At 37.6% G+C, this 21830-nt stretch overlaps 2 protein-coding genes across 4 annotated transcripts; one reads left to right on the forward strand and one right to left on the reverse strand.

Annotated features, from left to right (window-relative positions):
- Positions 1 to 6021: 6021 nt before the first annotated feature.
- LOC122650984 lies at positions 6022 to 6501 on the forward strand. The gene has a single exon (XM_043844336.1). It carries the CDS (start codon positions 6022 to 6024, stop codon positions 6499 to 6501), a length of 480 nt encoding a protein of 159 aa, XP_043700271.1.
- Positions 6502 to 10163: 3662 nt separating this feature from the next.
- Positions 10164 to 20794, reverse strand: LOC122650235 (homeobox protein knotted-1-like 2). 3 transcript variants are annotated; one of them, XM_043843583.1, is made up of 7 exons: positions 20750 to 20794; positions 18593 to 19441; positions 13281 to 13401; positions 11221 to 11414; positions 11017 to 11148; positions 10791 to 10927; positions 10164 to 10700 (listed from the first exon to the last, which is right to left on the reverse strand). In XM_043843583.1, exons 2-7 carry the CDS (start codon positions 19400 to 19402, stop codon positions 10697 to 10699), a joined length of 1398 nt encoding a protein of 465 aa, XP_043699518.1. In that variant the 5' UTR covers positions 19403 to 19441; positions 20750 to 20794; the 3' UTR covers positions 10164 to 10696. The 3 variants fall into 3 exon arrangements, with proteins under 3 accessions (XP_043699518.1, XP_043699517.1, XP_043699516.1); XM_043843582.1 differs by having other exon boundaries at positions 10164 to 10708; XM_043843581.1 differs by having other exon boundaries at positions 10164 to 10711.
- Between the last annotated feature and the right edge of the window lie 1036 nt (positions 20795 to 21830).

The following is a 21830-nucleotide window of genomic DNA, read 5'->3' on the forward strand; positions in this document are numbered from 1 at the left end:
ACCTTGCAACACAACTGAAATAGATCTTCTTAATCTTTTTTTTTTGCCTAACACTTTCCTTGAAATAGATGTGATCTTTGGTTGGACCAGTTGAAATAGTGAGTGAATTCAATAATTTGTTTTATCAATGGATCATAAACCTTGATTTAGGTGGACTCTTTATCATTGAGACCAAGACCCCAGGTTCAATCTGAACCCGTAGGTCTCACATGGCGCCAAATAGGAATATTCAAATGCTTAATGAACATTAACCGATGTTGATAAAATGTCAACTGACTAGTCGACAAGGTTGATAGATTCCTTTCGGATGTTGTCTTAAGTCAGTGCACTGGCAAGCTTGGGCTGACCATAGGAGTTTGGGCTTAATTCAAGTATGAGCTCAAACCAAGGCCGAGCCGTATTTTAGGTTTGGATCAAGTCTCACATATATGGAAAAGCCATTTTACCATTATTTTCAAAAACTCATATTTAGCCATTTATAATCCTAAGGATTTAGAACACCACTCGGAGCATGAGGAATCTCCAAAGCTATAAAAAATGGATCCCGCAACATTTTGAAACAACTTGTCATCACTTAGCCTGCTCTGGAATGACAAAATGAAGGGTCAACAGTGGGGTAAAGGGAAATCATCATTTGGGCTAACCTTATTTGGGTGTCTAAAGTTCACAAATATCCTTACTCAGCTGTCTTTTGGGGCTGGCACGATGTTGGCTATCCATTGATGGTATTCCATCACCTCTAAAAAACTAGCGTTAAAACAGTTTGGTGACTTACTCGTTGATTTAAAAAATCTGCTCTGGTCTCATTCTTCTTAACGTCTATTTTTCTGGTTTTGCACTTGAATATAAAGGTAGACAGTGTTGCATTATTTTGGTGTCTATTCCCGGCATGTCATCATATGACTAAGAAAAACTTCCTTGTCCTCCTTTAGGAGTTCAAAGAATTGGGCGGCATCCTCTACCCTAGGATCCTCTTTGGAGCCTTTGTTCATAGCCCTAGATTCTTCCATTGTTATTTGAACTTATTTCTTTTCTAACTGTTCTACCATTTTGAGAAAGCCAGGAGGTATCATAAGATTCTTCCTTATTCATAGACGAATTGTAAATGGTATAAGAAGAAGACACTACTTTATTGGCATGAATCGAAGTGTTAGTTAGAAAAGGAAAGATGTTGGGTCAATATTAGATATTGGACCCAATATTGGATTCTTCTAGCAATAAAGATTTTTCCTTGGTGGGAAAGATTTGATGGGTTGGTGATTGAGTCCTAATAGGAAACTCAATATTCCTTGTCCATATGTGCTACCAATTTGGGAGTGAGAAGGCAAATCACATATATTCATGAGATTGTCAAAATTCAAAAAGCACTCTCTCATTCTTGGAATATCGGTGGAGCACTCCCCTCTCTAGAAACGTTCTCTCTTCCTCTCCCTCTCTTGGTGTTTGATCTTGGAGAAAGCTTGGATTTTTGAGAATCCTTGTGTGTGGAGGAGTTGGCTTGATTATGTGGGAATGCAAAGCTTTACGTAATGCGTAGAACGATTGAGAAATGGCTATCATCTATTGGAGGTTTTGCATTTGTAGAACTCTAGGTAACAATCGATTCCCCTGTTGTTCTTGATAATTTAATAGTATTTTTCATTGATAGAATCGATCCTACCACGTTTTCACTGATCTATGTTGATCGTCTTCAGTGGTATCCGAGTCTTGCTATCAAACGGGAATGTTTTATTTTTTTGTATCTATTATTACATGTGATGCTCTTAGTTTAGATTCATTAAAAAAAAACACACAAAAAACGTTTTCAAGTTTTTTTTTTTTAAAGAGGATGGTCCTCTTTTCTTTTTCCCATGGGCTACCTTTAATGGGACAACAAACATATTAAAAACAAAAAATAGTTTCAAGGGTTTTTTGAAAGGAGACTCATTAGAGAAAATGAGAGAAGGGAGTTTTCTCTTCAGCCATCTTCACCATTTTACATAATGACTTATTGTATTGATTTTTTGATAAGCCTGTATGTGGTATTGATTAAATCCTGATGGGCATTAAATGCTCATGGCCATTGTGACATGTTTAGTTATGGTAATGGTGTTTTATGTGTTTTTTGTATTTATCACATAAAATATGGAATCTATAATCTTTAAGCATTATGTATATAATGAGGACCATTGTTATGGGATTTAATAATTTATATGCATTAGATGGATGTGTATGTTAGACATGGCATGGATGTGGTTTTGAATGCAATTATTATTATTTTTTTCATTCTTCTCCCCATCTCTCATGTAAATGTTATGTAATTCCCCCTCAGGCAGTTCAAATTGGTGGACTAGTTTCTTTAATTTTATTTACATTTAAAGGGTTGTAATAATTTTAAATTAGTTTATATTATTTGTTGTAACCGCTTAATGATCATGATAAGGTCGGGATCGTGATTTTGATCGTGGATTAAGGATCTTGACGGTTCGTTGGTGAGAAGATTGGAGGAGAGACTTGCTCACTTGGAGTGTCCAAGTTGTTTACAGTTTTGGATTTATTTTTCTGTAATAGTTAGTTGCATCTGCATTATCACATGATTATTGTTATGTGTGGGAGTGATATATGAGGCTGTAATTACTACCATCCATCTTGTAATCACAGTGAGTTTACATTGGATGTGAATTCATGTTGATTAAAGATGTTATCTCATAACCATTGGTATTTAATTTTCCTTGGATGGATGTGTTTATGTGCTTATACATTAGATGTATGGTTGTGATTTTATACGTTCTCGTAATCCCTCAATTTTAAAACAAGTGTGATATGAAAAATCCTAATTTGTGGGAATTTCATGGCCTACCTCAGTTGATGAGTGTAGAAATTTCATCGATCTACTATTGTAGATGCTGATAAAATAATACTTTGTGGTACGTGTATTGTGATAGTAGGCATTAACAACTCATAAACACCATAATTTCCTCCAAAACTAAAGAACCTATGTTCACGGTCCTAGATTCTTCCATTGATGGTTGAACCTTTTCTCTTCTAATTGTTCTGCCATTTTTTAAAAAGTCAAGAGGCATCATAAGATTCATCCTTATTCATAGAAGAATTGTAAATGGTATAAGAAGAAGACAACTTTATTAGCATGAAGCGAAGTATTTACATTATCAGACTATTGATCAAAACTAGACTTTGAAAATGAGAATTTATAAGTATAAGAGTATTTAAAATGTTGATCAAGTCAATGGATGGTCAAACGACCTTGAAATTGGTCTAAACTTTATGATTAGGTGTATTTCATCTTAAAAAAAACCCCTTGTATTTGAAAGTTATTTGAAGAATATTTAATTTTTCTATTATTTCATGTAATATTTTGTTTTTTTGGCATTGTTGGATCCACTTTCAAATGGATTTTCCAACCTATTTGGAAAAAACGATTTCTTATTTTCATACTATTGGATAGGACTCAGAAAGAGACTTCCAATGATGTTTGGATTGTGAAATTTGGACATCGATCATGATAAAAATATATGAAGAATACAGAAGAAAACCTTGAAAAATAAACCTAAAATGATCCAACCCGACTTAATCCGATGTCGGATGTCTTATAACCAAGGTTGGATGAAGATTTTTTTTTACGCCTACCCAACATCAGAAGATTCCCTTTCTGAGTTGGATAAAACTCACTTGACATTGGACCCAATTGACTTGGTGATAGAACAAGAATCCTTGTTCTTCACAATTTTTTACAATGTTAATTGGCTTTTTAGACCTCCTATTAAGCTAAAACTGAAGTCTTTGAAGCCGTTTTTCATTTTTGTCATAATATCCCGAATGAACTTTCACCAGAAAATATCATAAGCCTTATGAATATCAAGCTTCAACATAGCGTCAGGGGTTGGACTTCATATCAAAGCCTTAGATGAATTCATTATAAAGAAGGATATTATCAGAAATACTTCTACCCTAAATGATAACAGACTGATTAACACTAATTAGCCCACCCACGACCCTCTTGATGAAGCCATTGACCAAGATGTTTGCAGAAAATTTGTAGAAGATGATGCATAGGGTCATGGGTCTGAATTCTAAGATAGTACCAACCCCACAAGGCATCAACCTTGGGAATTAAGCAAAGGAAAGTTTTGTTAACCTCTTTGATTTGACCTGGATTAGTGAAGAAGCTTTCCCAATGTTGAAACCATCTGGACAGGAGCCTTAGTAGCCATGATTGCTTTTATTGCTGCAAAGGAAAGTTTTTACTTATTAATTGAATCCAATCTACGACTCTTGCCATAATTAATTACACAGTAAATCAGCTCAAATGCCCACCCTGCCGTTCCACACCCTCTTCAATTGGTTGATAACATATATATATATATGTATATGGCTCATGTTCTCTGTGTCGCAATGTAGGTTGCGCCCAGACACATGGGCCTATCACTTAGCGGGACAGGATGGTCATTGTGTCTACCACCCCCATGTGTTGGAGCACATCCTGCACCCCGGCACAAAGAACATTCTCCCATATTTATATATGTGTTAGTATTTTCAAGTTAGGACAAACTAACCATTGCTCGTCAAAGGCCTTATCACCTAGGGATCTCCTACATCATTAATTGAAACTTTTCATTGCTTGAAAAGATTAAAAGATCTCTCCATAGAAAAAAAGATGAAAAGATCTCACTAAACATTAATTGCTTTTAAAGTTTTAGTTGACGTTAGGTCCTACATAATTGCGGGCACGTAGAGGGTTTTTAATGGTGGGACAGATGGGAGGAGAGCACACCTTCCTAACAATTATTAACAAGAAACTCTCTAAAACCATGGTTTAAAGTATCGGTGGACATGGGTCTTCTGTAGCGTAACACAATGTGTAGCACACCATCAGACGGCCCATAGTGCTTGGGTATGCAGTCCAACACACTGGTGGAGTGTTGGACAACCAGTGTGTTGGACTACATGCCCAAGCACAGTAAGCTGTGGGATATGCTCTACACTCTGTTACGTTACAGAGGAGCCCAACGTAGTATCGATTCGTATCTTAACAATAGATACATATAGGTATCGATTGGTACCGATACGATACATATCAATGTCTCTTTTTTTTTAAAAAAAATGGACTGTCTTGGATTGTATCGAAATATATCGGCCGATACGAGTTGATACAATATGTATCGATATGCCCAGTAAAGGGTTCTGTGGGTGGTTTAATACGTATCGATCGATATGGTTCGATACGTACCAATACATACCGATACCATTGATACATTTCATAAAAAAGTTATTTTCACTCACAGACTCGATACAACTCTTATTGTAACAGAAAAAATGAAGGAAAACTTTCAACCAAAAGACTAAAATCTTATTTTTAATCTTGGTTTTTCATACTTTTGGACTAAAAAAGGAATCAAGGAATACTACAACATCATCCTTTGCATCATCTAATACTCTACATCGCAAACCTCATCTTTTATAACAATTTCACTTTAATGCATTTGTTTGGTTATATACATTATTTTCCATTTTAGTGTTTATGCATGACATTTGTTATATATTGTTTTTTTTTCCAAAAGTATATTTCTATGTGTATCTTGACCATGTCGTTGTGTAATTACTGCATTCGATATGTATCTCCAATACGATACACTATATCTCTTAAAAGCACTCGACCAATACAATACTCGATACCAATACTTTAAACTTTGTCTAAAACAACCAAGATAAGGGAGAATTGTTGGCAAAAACAAGAGCGTAAGGAGAAAGGATCAATGACTAATGACGAAGAAGGCAAATAATTAAAGCTACCTCCCCTTCCACCAATTTTGTCCAATTCATAATCCTAACACTGTTTCATTGAGTGAAACCGTGTAACCACCACCCAAGCTGGCCCTCTTATTAGAGCTTCAATGAGTGTCCAACCCGCGTTCTCTTATCCTTCCTTTCAATACTTTCCCCTTTAAAATCAACAAAAACCAAGTTGCCTCCTTCCACCCAAAACCCACACTCCACTTCCATCTCTCTCTCTCATATTCATATATGGATGCTGTTCATGAGAAATCAAGCTTGGTAGACAACACTACAGATAAAGTAAGAGAAGAACGTGCAAAGGAAAAAGAAAAAGATTACGAAGAGGGTTTTGGCAATGATGGGAGTGCGTGTTTGCAATTATTCTTGTGCTTGAGATGGCAAAGATGTAATAAGGGTAAACGGGTGTCTCTATTGCAGGAGCAAGGAGAGAACAGGGATGAGAGACTGCAATGGATGAGAAGATTGAAGAAGGAGACGAAGGAGATAACGGAATTGTTGTTTGTTCTTAACAAGAGGAAAAACGTCATTCGCAAGCTCATCAGATCGTACGCCAACAACAACATGAGAAGGAAGCCCCAGTTCCAATACGATCTTCAAAGCTACGCTCTCAATTTCGATGAAGGGCAAGGGAAGGATCACGAGTACTGTGCACCAATTCATTTCTCCTCACGCTTTGCTGCTTCGCTTAAGAGGAGCAGTACTAGCTGAGTTGGGGTTCCTAGTTGTGACTCGTAACTCGTGACCCACCTGGTTTTACTCTTTTACCTCTTAACCCATTTTCTCCTTTTGAGTGTTGTTATACATTGGGACTCATTTTGTATGGCAACCAAGTGGAGGCTCTGCAATATTTCGGACATTATATCCCGCCTGACATTGGAAGAGTGCATAGCCCCAAACTGGAGGATGAATTGGACTGAGAGATTTTAGAATCCAAAATGATTTTATGATGGCCAAGTAAGGGTTGTTATTGGTTATAAAAACCCGATACTATATAGATACGTCTGTTTTGAATCATATATCTATTCATTTTGCATTTAAACCATTAGATTGATTGTCATCCGATCTAACGGTCTAGATTAAACCAAAGATGAAGCTATTCACAATAGTCATACCATATCAAAACAGATCGCTTGAAGCGCAGTGCTAAGTGCGTATACCATTAACACCTCTACAACCCACGTCGCCGTCCTCGCATATATACCATAGAATGTTTCCCTTTTTCGGTTTAACTCAAGGGATAAAGAAAATAATATAATAAATACCATTTATAATTCTTGTAGTTTTCCGATGTGAGACTAAAACATTTTACCCAAATAATATAATATTTATTTAATCTCTCATCTTATTACAATCTATCTAACATATTTCACTAATTATGATTTTCTTAAGGCTGCATCTGGCTCTCAACCTTTGTAGTATGGAGGAGTATCTTGACTCTTGAGAGGCAGAACCCTACTATAAAGAGGGCTATTGTGGGTCATTGGTTATTGTTAGTGAAGCAATGGAAATACCTTTACTGCACGGACTGGTAGACTTCTATAAAGTCCAACAGTGCATACTGTGTTGCTAAATGGGGGAATTGGATTTTTCACTTCTTGGGGGGTTTGGGAGTCAGTCATCTTCTCCTTAGGACCTCCTAGCCATTGTATCCCCTTTTTGCCCTTAAAGGCTTGATAAAATTCCTATCCCTATATTAAGTTCCATTGCTTTTCTGCACTTTTTGCCACAAAAAAGGAGGAGAAATGACCAAATGGGGGTATCCATATCTGTTCATGGTCATATATTCCAACAACCCTTCTCAGAAAAATAAATAAATAAAATAAAGTTGATGGATTCCAATTCGAAACGAACAATTCCGGCAATTTCAATCCGACTTTTTAAACCTCGAGTTATGATGGAAGATGTTTCACCTAGTTAGCAGCAAGGTTCTAAAACTCGGGTTTCGATTAGGTTTCGATCAGCCAGAAAACGAGTTTGTCTCGGTTTGGACCATATCTCGATCGAAATTTGGGACTTTCTCCAGGCTAACTCGAACCTTGGTTTCGAGGCCCAGAAATTGATTTTTTGCCCTGATTCTTGTTGTTCTGCCTATTTTTGACATTTTAAACTTAATCCATGCATTAATTTCACATAGAGAATACTAAAAATATTACTTGTGGTTTTGATCCAAGTTTGATATTGTATATTATTCTTGGACATGCTATCAAATAAGGTTTGACCGGAACATAACTCCTTCAATATAAATGAGATTTAAACAATCTTGGATTTGTTAGAAAGCTTTGTTTTGATAGCTTTCTAATAAGTCCAAGATTGCTTAAATCTAATATATATTGAAGGAGTTATGTACCGATCAAACTTAATTTAGTGTGCGTGAATGCTGTCAAAATCACTCTGAATGAAAATATTTTTTTGAACATCAAAACAAATGAATATTTTACTGCACTTTTGATTTTTAGCAATGTTTTGCCATATTGACATTTATGAAAATTTTAGATTTGAAAAAAACCCCAGCATTAGAAAGTTGAAAATTGCACTTACCGTTAAAAATCTAGATTTTGTTCTTGAACTGGGAGGTTGATTTTTTTTCTTTTTGGAATTTGATTTTTTAACTATTTTTATTGGATTCAAATAGAGGGTATTTTCTTATTTATGAATAATATTTTAAGTAAATGAAACATTTATTTCAATGATATTAGACATAACTAAGTGTCTGTCTTGGTTTACGACAACTTCTAGCATAAATACCTATCTGTCCAAGTTTCAAGCCAAGTTTCCCCTAGTTTGGATGGGCATATGTGTTGACACTGATCGAAACCATCGAAACCTGGTCGAATCCAGGGATTTTATAAAATCCCCCTTCAACTAGTCCCGGAAACCTAGGAAACCGAGTTAACTCGATGGTTTCGACAGGTTTCGATCGAGTTTTGTTCCATGGTTAGCAGGGAATAGATAGCTGATGGCACTTTAGATTAATAAAGTAATTGACAATTTAGTGCTTCAAAATCTAGAAAAATAAAAACTTAATTTATTTCACTTGACCTGACTAGTTTGCATGCTTAAAATAGCAAAATAAGATATTTTTTTGATTTATTTCTTTTGTACTAACTGTTATCTAAGGGTGTCAATTGGGATGGTTCCCGGTATTTGGGATGGGACGGTACCGATACCGGTACCAAAAGTGCCAATCCCAATACCGTCCCATCTAGTTAACGGGACCAAACCTAAATCCCAATCCCGATTACTAGTGGGACGGGACGGCATCGATTCTTAAACGGTTCTAGACACTGTAAAAAACAAGACAAGAAGTTTAATTGTTTCTACCAAGACGGGTTTATTAGTGTTGTAGAATTTTTTCAGTATCATGAATTCTAAGTTGTCTACTCCTTTTCATAAAGCAATTTAAATTATAAAATCATAGTTTTACTTCTTCAAACTCCCTAAGATCACATGTCATAAGCTTCTCATTTTTTTAAATCTAGAGAAGTCCTACAAAATAGAAGAATCCTGTTGTGTTTCCTCTTTGATTTTTCCAAACAAAACTCTATTTATTACACATATCACATGTTAGTATGGTACAAAGTACGAAGTGCAAAAAGGAAGAACCTGGTAGATGTAATTGGTCGAGGGAGGAAGGAGGAGGGAAGAGTAGCACTGTAACAGGTTCTGTGAGGAGAGACTTCAAGCAACGGCTATTGACCTGTTGTTCCTCTTCGTATTCAAAAGGCAATTAATGAAACCTTAATGAATCGTAATTCTTATTCCCTTTCTTTTTTCTTTTCTTTTTTTTTATTTAAAAAAAAAATCTTATATACTCTTTCTTTTTAAACGGTACTTATAATTTCGATACCATCCGATACCTAATTGGTATTTCGATACTGGTACCGTTGGGAATCTCGTCCCACAACCGTCCCGTCCCGTCCCATTTATCATTCGGTACCAAAATCAGATACTAGTACCGTCCCATTTACTAATGAGACGGTCCGGTACCGGATTTTAGCGGGATAGTATTAGGACGATTCCCGGTTCCGGTCCCAAATTGACACCCTTATGTGTGTCCTCCTGGGATGTAAGGACTGAAAACCCCTAAAAATACGAAAAATGGACTTATAGATAATCCCTCTCCCCCTCCCTTCTGCATACCATAAACTAGAAACGCCAAGGAGACTGCTAATGGGTGGTCAAGCAATGTGCTACTATGGACTTCATATATTATTGGCACTAAAAAAATTTGTAAGGTGGCACAAATTTTGGATTTTGTCCTTTTTGCTTATTTCATACTTCCCTTCTGGTTTGAATAAAAGTCATATTTCATTTTAAGAGAAAATGTAATAGTGCCAATAACTCGCATATCCTTGAGGACCAACACTATGAAGAGCATTTTATATTTGCAGCATTTTATTGTGACATGCAATAGTAGCTAGTTGAATTGCTTGGAGAAGAAACATGCACAAGATTATTACACTGTACACCCACAACCTGCTACTATAACTATTCACATGTCGAAAGGATTTCTCAAATCTGCCTACACAAGGAGAAAGAAAATATCCACGAAGAAGGCTCTATTACAATATTATATATTTTTTTTCCCAATTTGAACCTGAAGAATATAGCACAACATGCATCATAGGTATCGTGTGACTGCATGCATACCTGTCAATTGGCATCGAACTGTGCTCAGTGTTCACAGCAGCAACCACTCGCAAATAATAGAAAACCGCCTCATCTACCATACTAGGCTTCAGTGTATAAGCAATATTAATATCTCCATGTGGACCTCTGCAGTGTCCTCATGCAGCCATATGCCGAATCACCCACTGGATTTGGAAGCATGGAGGGAACATTTGTTTGTTTGGGGATCAAATGCGAGCAGAATATTATCTACATCAAGCGTTCGCCACTGTTTTCACCTGCATTACTTCTTTTTCAAATTTAAGTTGGCAGAAGTCCATGAAATGACCAAAACTTTTCAACAGGTAGACATGCTCTAGCCAGAATACCTCTTCCGTTTGCTCTTCAAAACTGTAGAAGATGAGGGGTTACTATGCCAGTTCCTTTTCCTCTGGTTAATGAACCAGTTGTTAATTTGCTTTAATTGCAACCCAGTTTCCTGTACTAATCTTGCCTTGTCTTCCTCCTGAAATAAGATCCAAAAACTCGTGCATTTAATAAGTCAATAGCCTAACAAAGCCAATTGAATGATTGCAAGGATTTAACCAGACTTACTGTTGGGTATGGCCACTTTGAATGTGACTGCCACCAGGCTTTTAAGAGTGAGGTAGTGTCTCCTGGGAGTTTTCCTGCTCTTCTCTTCCGGAGAATTTCCTCCCTTATGTCCACAATCTTCTCCTTGTAACCCTGAAAGAGATGTGAACTGGTTGGAAACCTTGAACATGCAAAAACGTAAACTGTTAAGTATTCAATCTTTACCTGTTTCAGCTCATGCTTCAGCTCTTGCCTCACACGCTCCATTAAGGACCTCTCACTCTCAGTAGGGATAAGAGGGCCGAAACCCATGCTGTCAGGCCCCTCCAAGCTTCCATCAAACAAGTTAGTATCACTATCTGCCTGGTCATCATCATCATCTGACATTGTTGCACCTGTTCCTTCACCTGGGGATACACCTGTTCATTCATGCAGAGCATATCAGCTACATATAATGTAAAAGTTTTACAGTTTATGATCGTCACAAGAATATTATGCCAGGAAAAACTATCACTATCCTAACAGTTACTCTGATGCATGGATCTATGGCACAGAATGACTCTAGCAGAGCAGGAATGCAACCAAACACAGACTAAGAAATCAGTTTCTATAAGTACATAGCTAAGGAGAGGAGAGAAGACTACAATATACCCCAACGATTTTAGGGTTTTACGGTCGGACAAAATCGTGGCAGATTTAAGCATGCTAACTAGTCAGGACCAGTGAAAATTTTTTCTGGATTTTGAAACACTTAATTGTCAAATACTTTATTAATCCAAAATCGTGCTTAGTGACAGTTCAGCCATCAGTTCCAAACATCTGCTACATGGCAGATCGGATTGGGCCCAAATTGGAGGACAGGTATACCCAGAGGTCCCCTGCTTACATGCCAAGTTTCAGCCCAAACTGATAAAATCAATTGACAAAATAAAGCTTTAAAAATCTAGGTGCATGGGCATAAACAGATGTCTGAAAATTAGAAGGATGCATGCCAATACACAAGAAGGGATTTGATTGAAATGGCTAAATCAGAACATAGACCTGTCTATCCAACCGTCAGAATCAAAATGCCATCCTGCCACATGGGTGCACAAGTATTCACAAAGTTGCATGTGAGTGGCATTTAAGCAGTAGGTATAAATGATGCTAACCCATTTGATCCACCTGAAGATTGCATATAAATTATCAAAATTGGAACATATTTGCTTTTGATTAACAGGTGGGTTTCATACTAGAAAGTGAAAAATGACTCAACAATTGGTCGCACTAACACCTTATTGTAGCAGTCATTGATTTGCTTTGCACACAGCCAGCCACCTCAGTTGACTTTCCCTTATCTTTGTCGCTTATGGGTAGCACTTCTCACTCTCAACATTAACACCTCAGCTACAGTCATTCTATATCCACTTTTATTCATTTCCAAGACTCTGCTCCATCCACAATGCTGTCCTCAGAATTTTCTTATTCATCAGAATTTCTTTGTCACAGAATTATGAAGCACCATTCTACTCAAATTCATCAACTCCTTCAATTTTAAGTGCAATAGATTTCAAATATAAATTTAACTTAGTCTAGAATTAGGCATGTCAAAATCAGCATTTATTATGAGAGGGGTGTGAATGTAAACTGTACGTATAAGAGCCCATGGTAGAGTTTGCAATAGAGCATTCTTGTAGTATTCTCAATTCAGTATTAGTTTTAAGGAGAAATCCTTTATTATTTGTGTGAGCTTTACTGTAGGTGATCTCAGAGCTCAACCACACAAATCAAGCCATAGCTCTCTTAAAGATCATATTCCTTAGGATAATATAAAGTTTATTTATGTTTTCCTAAATTCCTACTGAATTGTACTCTGACATGGGCTTTTTTGAAATTTCAAAAAATTCCAACAATCTACAAGCTTTCAATACTTCCTCGATTTCCTTTTTTCTTCCTGCAATGACAAAACTTAAGATATAGTCCCATCATAAAAATTACTCTCATTTTTAATTTTTTTTGAGCCTCTGAATCCCCTGTTTTTTCATCTTCTTTTCTCTTTTCCCCTGTACAGCTCATTGTGTTAAGACTCAGTGAAGCACATCCGATCTCAATTTCCAAGTCCATACCCTTGCAATTTAAGTAATCAATGATACAACTCACTGAACAATCAGCAACACCATTCACCCCGGAAAAAAAGAAAAGAAGGATCATATAAATGGTGATCACAATACTACTAGTGTAATGTAACCTCAGGTTAGAATGAAATTTTTGTTTAAGCAAAAACACTTTCTGGATCCCAAAGTCACCTGTTAGACTTTGTAGAGATTGCTCAAGCTCCCAGCAAGCCATAACTGCTTCCATTGCATGGACACGAACATGCTGCTGCAGTTGTTCTTTGAAGGAACAAAGCAGTAGAACATAATGTGTCTACAAACCAGAAAACAGAAGAACAGAATCAGGTAAATCAGAAAAAAAAATTTATTGAATTGATTGAATAAAAATTAATCAGTTGGAAAGCACTGAGACAACCATTATGTTACATTAACAATAAAGACACACCATAAGTGAGAAATTTTCATATACTCAAATCTCCATCAGAATAGTTTTTAAAATTTTATTGACTTGGTCAAAATGTTAAATCTGTCTGAAAATTAAACAATTCCTTAAGAGAGTGTATGACCCCATCAACTAACAACAACGACATAGGAATCATCAAATGGGTGGATATATGGAGAACACTCAAACCAAAGATTAATATCAACATCTAACATTGGAGCAAATCCTGTAAACAGAAAGGGATATATTAATATGCTTCCTCCCTCAATAGTGAGTAGCTACTAAGATCTATTATGTAGAAAAAAATATCCAAAGTTGTATAAAGGCATCCCATTTTGTTCAGTTCATGCCAAGAACAGAAGCTCCAACTGACGAGTCTCATTATTGTTGCTTAAAATAGTAAACCTCAAAGACAACCAAAAGATTCAGTTCTGACACTAAATCTAAAGAAAAAAGTAGACCACCAATTAAGTTAGACAGCTTCCCCTGAATGCTGGAATGATCTAGCCAAGAATAACCCCCTCACTATTAAAGAAGTCAGCCAAGAGTTAAGACTCCGGCTCTGAAGTCTGAACACATAAAGTTGCCCAACTCTTCATGGTGGAAACCCCCTCCACTCCCAAAAAAAAAAAAAAGGGAATTGCATTTTCATACAACTCTATTTAGCGCCAACAGAGTTATGACAAGGAGAATGCTCCTCTGGCAGAATATTTGCTTTACAATGAGCAAGTGCACATAATCTCTTCCATCTTGAAAAGGCTCCATATGCATATATTATGTTTCAGGCAAATAGATCAATACAGTGAAAAAAGGCTCATAATTTCCCGCTAAATCACCATAGTATATTGCCTGGCACAGACACTTCTGATCATCTATTGTTTCTTAAATGGTCGATTGAAAGAGAACAAACCAATGCAGCAGTCCATAAAAGAAGAACTTGACTTGGATAGAAATTAATGGAACCAATTGTGTCTTGTCCCTCTGCAATCAAATCTTAGCCAACTACATGTAAAATAGGAAAATAAATCCATGGTAAACTTACGGACTATGAAAGTTCATCAAAAACAATGATTCCAGGATCTTTTAGAAACAGTTAAGGGATTTGCACTCAGAAATGTTACCAGTGGTAGTATGCCATATTCCCTAAAATTATAGAAGTTGAGTTATACTCAATACAGTTACAACCAACCCCATTTAGTTAGGATAAGGCAGAGTTGTTGCTGTTGTGTGTACAGTTACAAAATGCACAACTGTACATCAAAAACTAAATCAGAGCACTTCCCAAAAAGAGATGTACATTTTCTGTTTTTTTTTGGGGGGGGGGGGGGGGAGGTTTGCATAAATCTTCTATTTGTCTAGAGGATATTAAGTACACTGTAGATTTGTGTGTACGCAAGTCACAAACATTAGGGTCCAGCTACACAAATAACATGTCCTACATCTTAACCAACCTAGGTATTTTTTTAATTTCTTTTCAAAGTTACTGATAGACAAAGGTACTATCCTTTAACAAATAATTAATTTTACCTGTTACATTGACAATGTAGAGGACTCATAGTTAAAATTTTTTCTATTTAATGGAGTTAATTGGAACATGAAGATAAAATAACTCTTGAAGATTGCAAAACTGATTAAAGACAATTCAAACACTTTAATGGATAGAGAACTTTAATGGATAGAGAATCTTAAGGAAGTCAATTAAATAAACTCTTACATACCTAAATTATATTAATGGAAAAAGAACGCTGCCTGGTCGCTTGCAGCCTGCGCCCAGACACAGCCCCCCTGAAATGACCGACCCTGCCCCCTCCAAAATGAAAACCTCCCCCGGTCGATGCCCCTGCACGTCCCCTCATTGCCCCCCGGGTGCTGGTGAAGAGGCCACACGAACGTGCAGCATTCTTGATAGAGCGTTACCGGAATGTAGGGTAAAATAGCCCACCCTCCTCCCCCCCCCCCCAAAAAAAACAACTAATTTAAAAGAGTATACTTGTTAGTTCACTATGACAATCATTGAATGGGGATATTAATAGAAAGCCCCTTTTTTTATTCTTTTATTTAATAAAACCCTGCTTATCAAAAGAAGATAAGTAAGGCATTAATCAAGCCAATTTATTGCATTCACAAGGTGTAACATCCCTTGTCAAATTATGGAGGTATCTATGTCACTAAATAATTTTGTTATGAGTTCCCTTAATTTGTTTGTAAGCCCTTATAAGTAGGGAGTCCGCTTTTTCCCTGGTTTGATTTCAATCTGCAAATAAACTTAGTGGGCTATCTAACAGAACTTTTATTTATTCCAAACAGTATATCTGAGGAAATATCATATAAATCAGATCTAGATAGACCACAACAGCATAAACCTCACTATTATGAATGCATCTTTGTGTGAGTAAGGCACCTGACTATTTAACTGTTTCCTTAAACCAAAATATCATGTTCATGAATGATGAATCCTACATTTTAGATTTTATCAATGCAATCAATTTGTTTACAACTAGAAAACAATTTAATGAAAAATATCAAACAATGCCATTACAATCTTTTGAGGATTGCATAGTTGTATCCTAGAAGAAGACAACTCCCAGCTTGGCATTTAAAGAAGGGAACAGCAGTCCCCATAAAACATTAACTTGAGACATTAGGCTCAAAGAATATAACCCTAAAAACAAAAACCATTTTTCTCATAGATATTATAAGAGGAGTTTTTATGCTCCTAAATCAAAGAAAGGGGGAAAAAAAGGGCACACACAAAAAAAAAAAAAATCCAATTCACCTATGACGAACAATGTGGAAGATCTTAGCTAATTGTAAACAACCTAAATGATACAGACAGAGAAACCTTTGCACCACAAAGTTAATACTTTCAATGTCCCCTAAAACAAATATCTAAAAGAGCACAAATAATTTAATTATGAAATTTTCCTCAGACCCATTATGTAAATCCCAATCATCCCCCTACCTTATCTCCCCAAGACCCCAAACAGTGTAGTTTATTTCTTCACTCTAAGAAATAAACTTATGCAACTTACTTGGAAAAGTTCAACACCACAGACTACAACAAAGTCCGGAGGTAATAGGAAGAGCCAAATTTATTGATCTGCCCACTAACACTTTGCCAAATCCATTCAATTGCTTGAAGGTAATATAAGACTAATAGAATAGGCATTTATTTGTTTAGTTTTGTGTTCTCTTTCCACGTATTATCCTTTTTCATCCCCATCCACAGACAAAGCAGAATCATAAGGGGATACAAGGGGGAGGAAAGGACAAACATTCATATTCACACGTTAAATCAAAATAATCACCTTTATTTTTCCAGTGGATCAAGAGAGAAGCAGAGTTCCGCTTCCCAAATAATTAATTACAAGAATATTATTCCTAGGCATAAATCGACATTTATGAAGCTAGTTTCATCCTTGTGTCTAAAACCGAGATTCAAATGCAAAGACATGAAGAGAGGTGTTTCAATTGCCTCAAAGATGAGGTGTAATTCTTACAGGCACATCTAATAAATAAATAAATACCCAATATATAAGACAATCCATATAAATATGAAAATAGCAAAGATGACAAACAAACAAACAAAAATATTAGAAGGCTGTACATGATAAATGGAATTTAATAGGCTTCTTATTCTGGCTGAGTTTGCAACTGCTACAGGTTTCTCCCAATCAATTTTGAGTATTATGTGATCAGAGGATAACATTGAAAGAAATAAACTTTAAGGTCAACCATGAAGTAAGTAGCCCATTCCTGTAAAGTCAGGGACTTGGCTGGGTACCCAACCTGGCAGTGTTTGTCGTATCATCAATGAAATCTCAAAGAAGATTTGACATATGCTTATAGATGTATAGTTTTTGAAGCATCCAAGTAAAAACTAGACACAACGAGATGCTACAATACTTTGCCTACTGCAATTCAAGATTTAAAGGCCCTCTTGCCACCATTGACCCAACACAGCAGTATCTGGTTATATCACCTCCACAAGACTCAAAGATCTCAGACCAACCTTTCCAGCTTTGACAAGCTGTCAATCATTTAATTGCATACCATAATTCAAAACTAACTTCAAATGCACCAAATCTAGTAGCACTTTAATACAGACCTTATTTATTTGCCATGGCCACGATATCTCTACCATCCTCAATTTTTCACACTTTACAAAAGAAAGAGAATTGGCTACAATCGTGTTCTTCCTTCTGCTTTCTTTCATAATGATCGAAGCATCACAAGATCTTCTGCACCACCCACTTCCGATTCCACATCAGCAATTTATCCTCGAAGGGATTGTCATTTAGAGTCATGGTCGGGATAATAACGGTTGAAAAACAAACGCAATTTTCCTTGTAAGTGATTCATCCTAGTTCTGGTATAAAGAGTAGCCCCCTTAATGTTGCCATTAAGTTTCTAACGCATAATTTAGATATGCTGGAGCCTCCTTCCACTCTCCTAAACCAGGACATGCTATCTGAAATCCCATACTATAGTACTAGTTCTGAAACCCGCAAAAAGTTCTCAGAGAATCCGATTACCAGTAGTCAACTGAGCACTCTCGTCTCTGTCAGTCAAAACGGAAACACAGCCTTTCATAGAGTTCATGAAAAGAAGGAAGTCAGAGGGTCCACAATGCTTCACTACTTTAGTTTACTCTAATATTTGCCACACCCGCGAACCCTGCCTCATCTTCCGACGAAGGGAACACTGGAAACAGCGTCGCCCAAACTGATGAATCACCACTTCCAGTCGCTGCTCTATTCTAATTACCATTAATATGTGTATTTTTTTCAAGAAGTGTAAAGAGCTTCATTCAAACAGAATTGAGTTTCGATTACTGATAACAAATCAAAACGAGGACTTTATGGGAAGTCCCCAAGTGAAAATCAAAACAAACTCTAACTTGTAAAAAAAATACCTACAAGTCAATAAGAATCAGAAAGCGAACGTCGGAAACATCAAAATTTATTCCGGTCCAACAAGCAACGTAATACTACCATAACCAAATACTGGGCAAAATCAAACAATAATCCAAAAAAACGAAGCACAGGAGAAGGAAACAAACCATAAACTGATCAAGCTCCTTATCGTCTCCCACAAGCGGCTGATTACCATGTCCGAGAACCGAATACTTGGCGACAACATGCTGCGACTGAGCAAGCTGCGCATCAATTCTTGGCAACTGATCAACCGGTGTTGCAATACGCAGGCACGCTACATGCGCCGAGAGAAGCTGCTCATAAAGCGGATGAGACAATATATCAGCTTTATACTTTGCATTCTGCCAAGGACCAACTCCGTCCCCTCCACCTCCAGCTTCGCTCTCGGCCAACTCCCCACCACCGCTATTGTCCCCATGGTTCTGGTTGTTACCACTGTTTCTGTTATCATTATTAGCGTTTATATCGGCCGAACCTTGCGATATCGCAGCTGCAATCATCGAGTCACTAGACACCGGAACATCGTCACCACCACCGACATCACTTGTGTTCCGTTGTAGCATCTGCCGTGGAAGCCACTGGGTCGAAGCGCCAGAATTCGAGTCCGAATTGGTCTGCAAGTGAAGAAAGCTTCCGTCAACGTACTGGTTCTGCTGCCGGAGAATTGCGTTGTTCAACCACGTTGGTCCACCACTACCTCCTCCACCGAGCTGCGATGGTTGTTGTTGTTGTTGCTGTTGTGATTTTCCAGCAGTCTCGATCATCAATCTCTGCAAATCCTTCTGGTCTTTTCCGGCACCGGCGTTAGCATCCGACGAAGACTGACCGAGCTGCTCTGGTAAAATACTCCGTAAGACCGCTGTATTTTCCCCTAAATGCTGGTGTGTGAAATGCTGAAGTGCCATCTCGTGCGAGAGGTGGTTGTGAAACGCCATCGATGACCTGGTTTCACTGCAAATATCTCATCTCTCTCTCTCTTTCTTTCTGCACAAGAGTCGAACTAGAGGTAGAACGATTGCAAGCGAGAGAGCTAGTAGAGAAAGAAAAGAGATTATTTTATTGTTATATATCTCACACACGTATAGTAACTCCGAAAAGTGGTTTCCCAAGAGTGGTTTTAACCCCGTGAAACCGATCCCCGTAACCAGCTTTGCTATGATAAGCCGCCGACATTTATTGGACACGAAAAAAGGTTTCTTAATGAAATGCTTCTGTTTTTTTTAATTGCGATGATCGAAATGGATGAATCTAACGGTGGAAAAAAATTACACGTGGCGAAAATTTTCGTTTTTGCAATGTTCTTGGAGAAGTAATCAGACAAAAACAGCTTTGTCATGTCGGTAAATGCAACTTGCAACTTACGAGAGACATGAATTAATGCTGGGGTTATCTGTCGTCGTTGTTCACGCGGGTTTGGTCTCGGCTTGACCGGTGGCCGGTAACAGGTGACCGGTAGCCGGTGGCCAACTCTCAGCCACGACATACAAAGCAAAGGTTTTTTCAAAAAGAGAGAGAACCCGATTTAAATTACGTTGCTTCTCTCTCTCTCCCCGCCACTCGCGGACAACGACCATACCTATCCAATGGACACGCGGCGGCCTCTTGTCGCGTGGACCACAAGTGGGGACCACGTAGTAGCACGCGACGTGATTTGACGAATGGAAATCGTACACGTGGTAGAGAGCATCGGAGATGGTGGGGACCACACTCTAGAATTTGACTCTCTCCTACTTTTGCTGTCTGAGACTCCAAGTAGCCGCCGGCTTAATCAATGCTTCGCTTCGTGGTCCCCGCTCTCTCCCCTTGCCTTCCTTCAATATAGGCCGAAAGCAAAAGCGGTCCCCTCTTCAGTCCTCCCTATACTGCCAAGAAACGGGGCCAACCGAGCTACTATTGCAGGTCAGCCCTCATGTCCACGTGGCTTGATGCAAAGTGGTCCCCCCAACCAAACTAATGGACTCTATCCTGTGTTCTCTTGCCGTCATCCGGACGGCAATTTACTCAGCGGAGATTTTTTTTTTTTTTTTTTTTTTTTTTGCCCAATGGCCAATGCGTAGATTTTTATTTTCCAAAATTATCCCTATTCATCGAATGAATTATCTTTCTGTTTCAGTCCATCATTATTATTTTTACGTGAATTGTTTCATCAATTTATGCATATTGAAGAAGAATAGTTCTCTCAGGCTATAATAGCACTGAAACTTACCATTTTTGTAGAAGAAGGCTAGTAAAGTAACGACAATTTTTTTTATGAGCTTAGTATATTTTTTTGATAACATTTCAGATGCAGAGAGAGAGAGAGAGAGAGAGAGAGAGAGAGAGAGAGAGAGAGAGAGAAACCCGTGAATCAGTGACCTTATCACATACATGGGAGGGGGTGTTTTCGTCATTTCACATAGATTACTAAAACGTATATTCTCACGTACAAAGGCCCCACCACACTACCACAGGGACAAATGGTTTTCCTCGTTTGGAAGTTAGACGTACGTGTCAATCGTTTTCTCCGCCACGCGTGCTATCTTATTTTCCACGTCACTGTCCTTTTGTATTTTTTATTACCAGACCTATCCTATGCCCCCGGTGTTGAACGGCTCAGCATTCGACACGTGGTTGACCTTTAGAAACGTTCGAAATAATTAGGAATCAGGTGGCCAAGGAGCATCTTCGATCTGAGGTTTCGTGGGGCATCCGCTACGTTGCACGTTGCTTGCCAACGTGGAAACTGCTTCGGATGACCGGCCACCCAATCAAAACACTCCACGTCACTTAGTAAGTGGGTCCCATACGCTTATAGTCCAACAAAAGGAACAAGTACCAGACCAATAGAACGGTTCACAAGTGTAATGTCCAAGGACTATTTCAGCAAAAGTAATTTTAATACTTTATGGTATGATGATGATGGTGATAGAGAAAGTTAATATTAAAAAATAAAAATTATTTGGTAGGTGTTTTTACTTTAAAAATGAGCTCTTGTGTTTGGTAGGTTAAGATTATATTATATAGAAATAACAATTAAAATATGGTATAAGGTTAAGGTAAAGGTATGAATGGGTACCACTAAAAATCTTTATGTGGAAATAAAGCACAAATCATGCCCCCAAAGTCTAATATAAGATTTTCATATGTCTTTGTATTCTTGAATGATAATAGTGGGTTTTATATTTGATTGGATTTAGGGGAGGGGGTTGGGGGGGGGGGTGGAAGGGGTCAACATTATACAATAAAATGTTTGCATGAGTTCACAAATTAAAGGTAATGGATGTTACAAGAATGTCTTGAAATGTTGTCACCATCTATGTGACCCTAATCAACAATTGAAAATTGCTTTTTATTAAGGGCTCTGTGGAATAGTTCTAATTTCAC

This window comes from Telopea speciosissima, chromosome 2, assembly GCF_018873765.1.
Source record: "Telopea speciosissima isolate NSW1024214 ecotype Mountain lineage chromosome 2, Tspe_v1, whole genome shotgun sequence".
Lineage (NCBI taxonomy): Eukaryota > Viridiplantae > Streptophyta > Magnoliopsida > Proteales > Proteaceae > Telopea > Telopea speciosissima.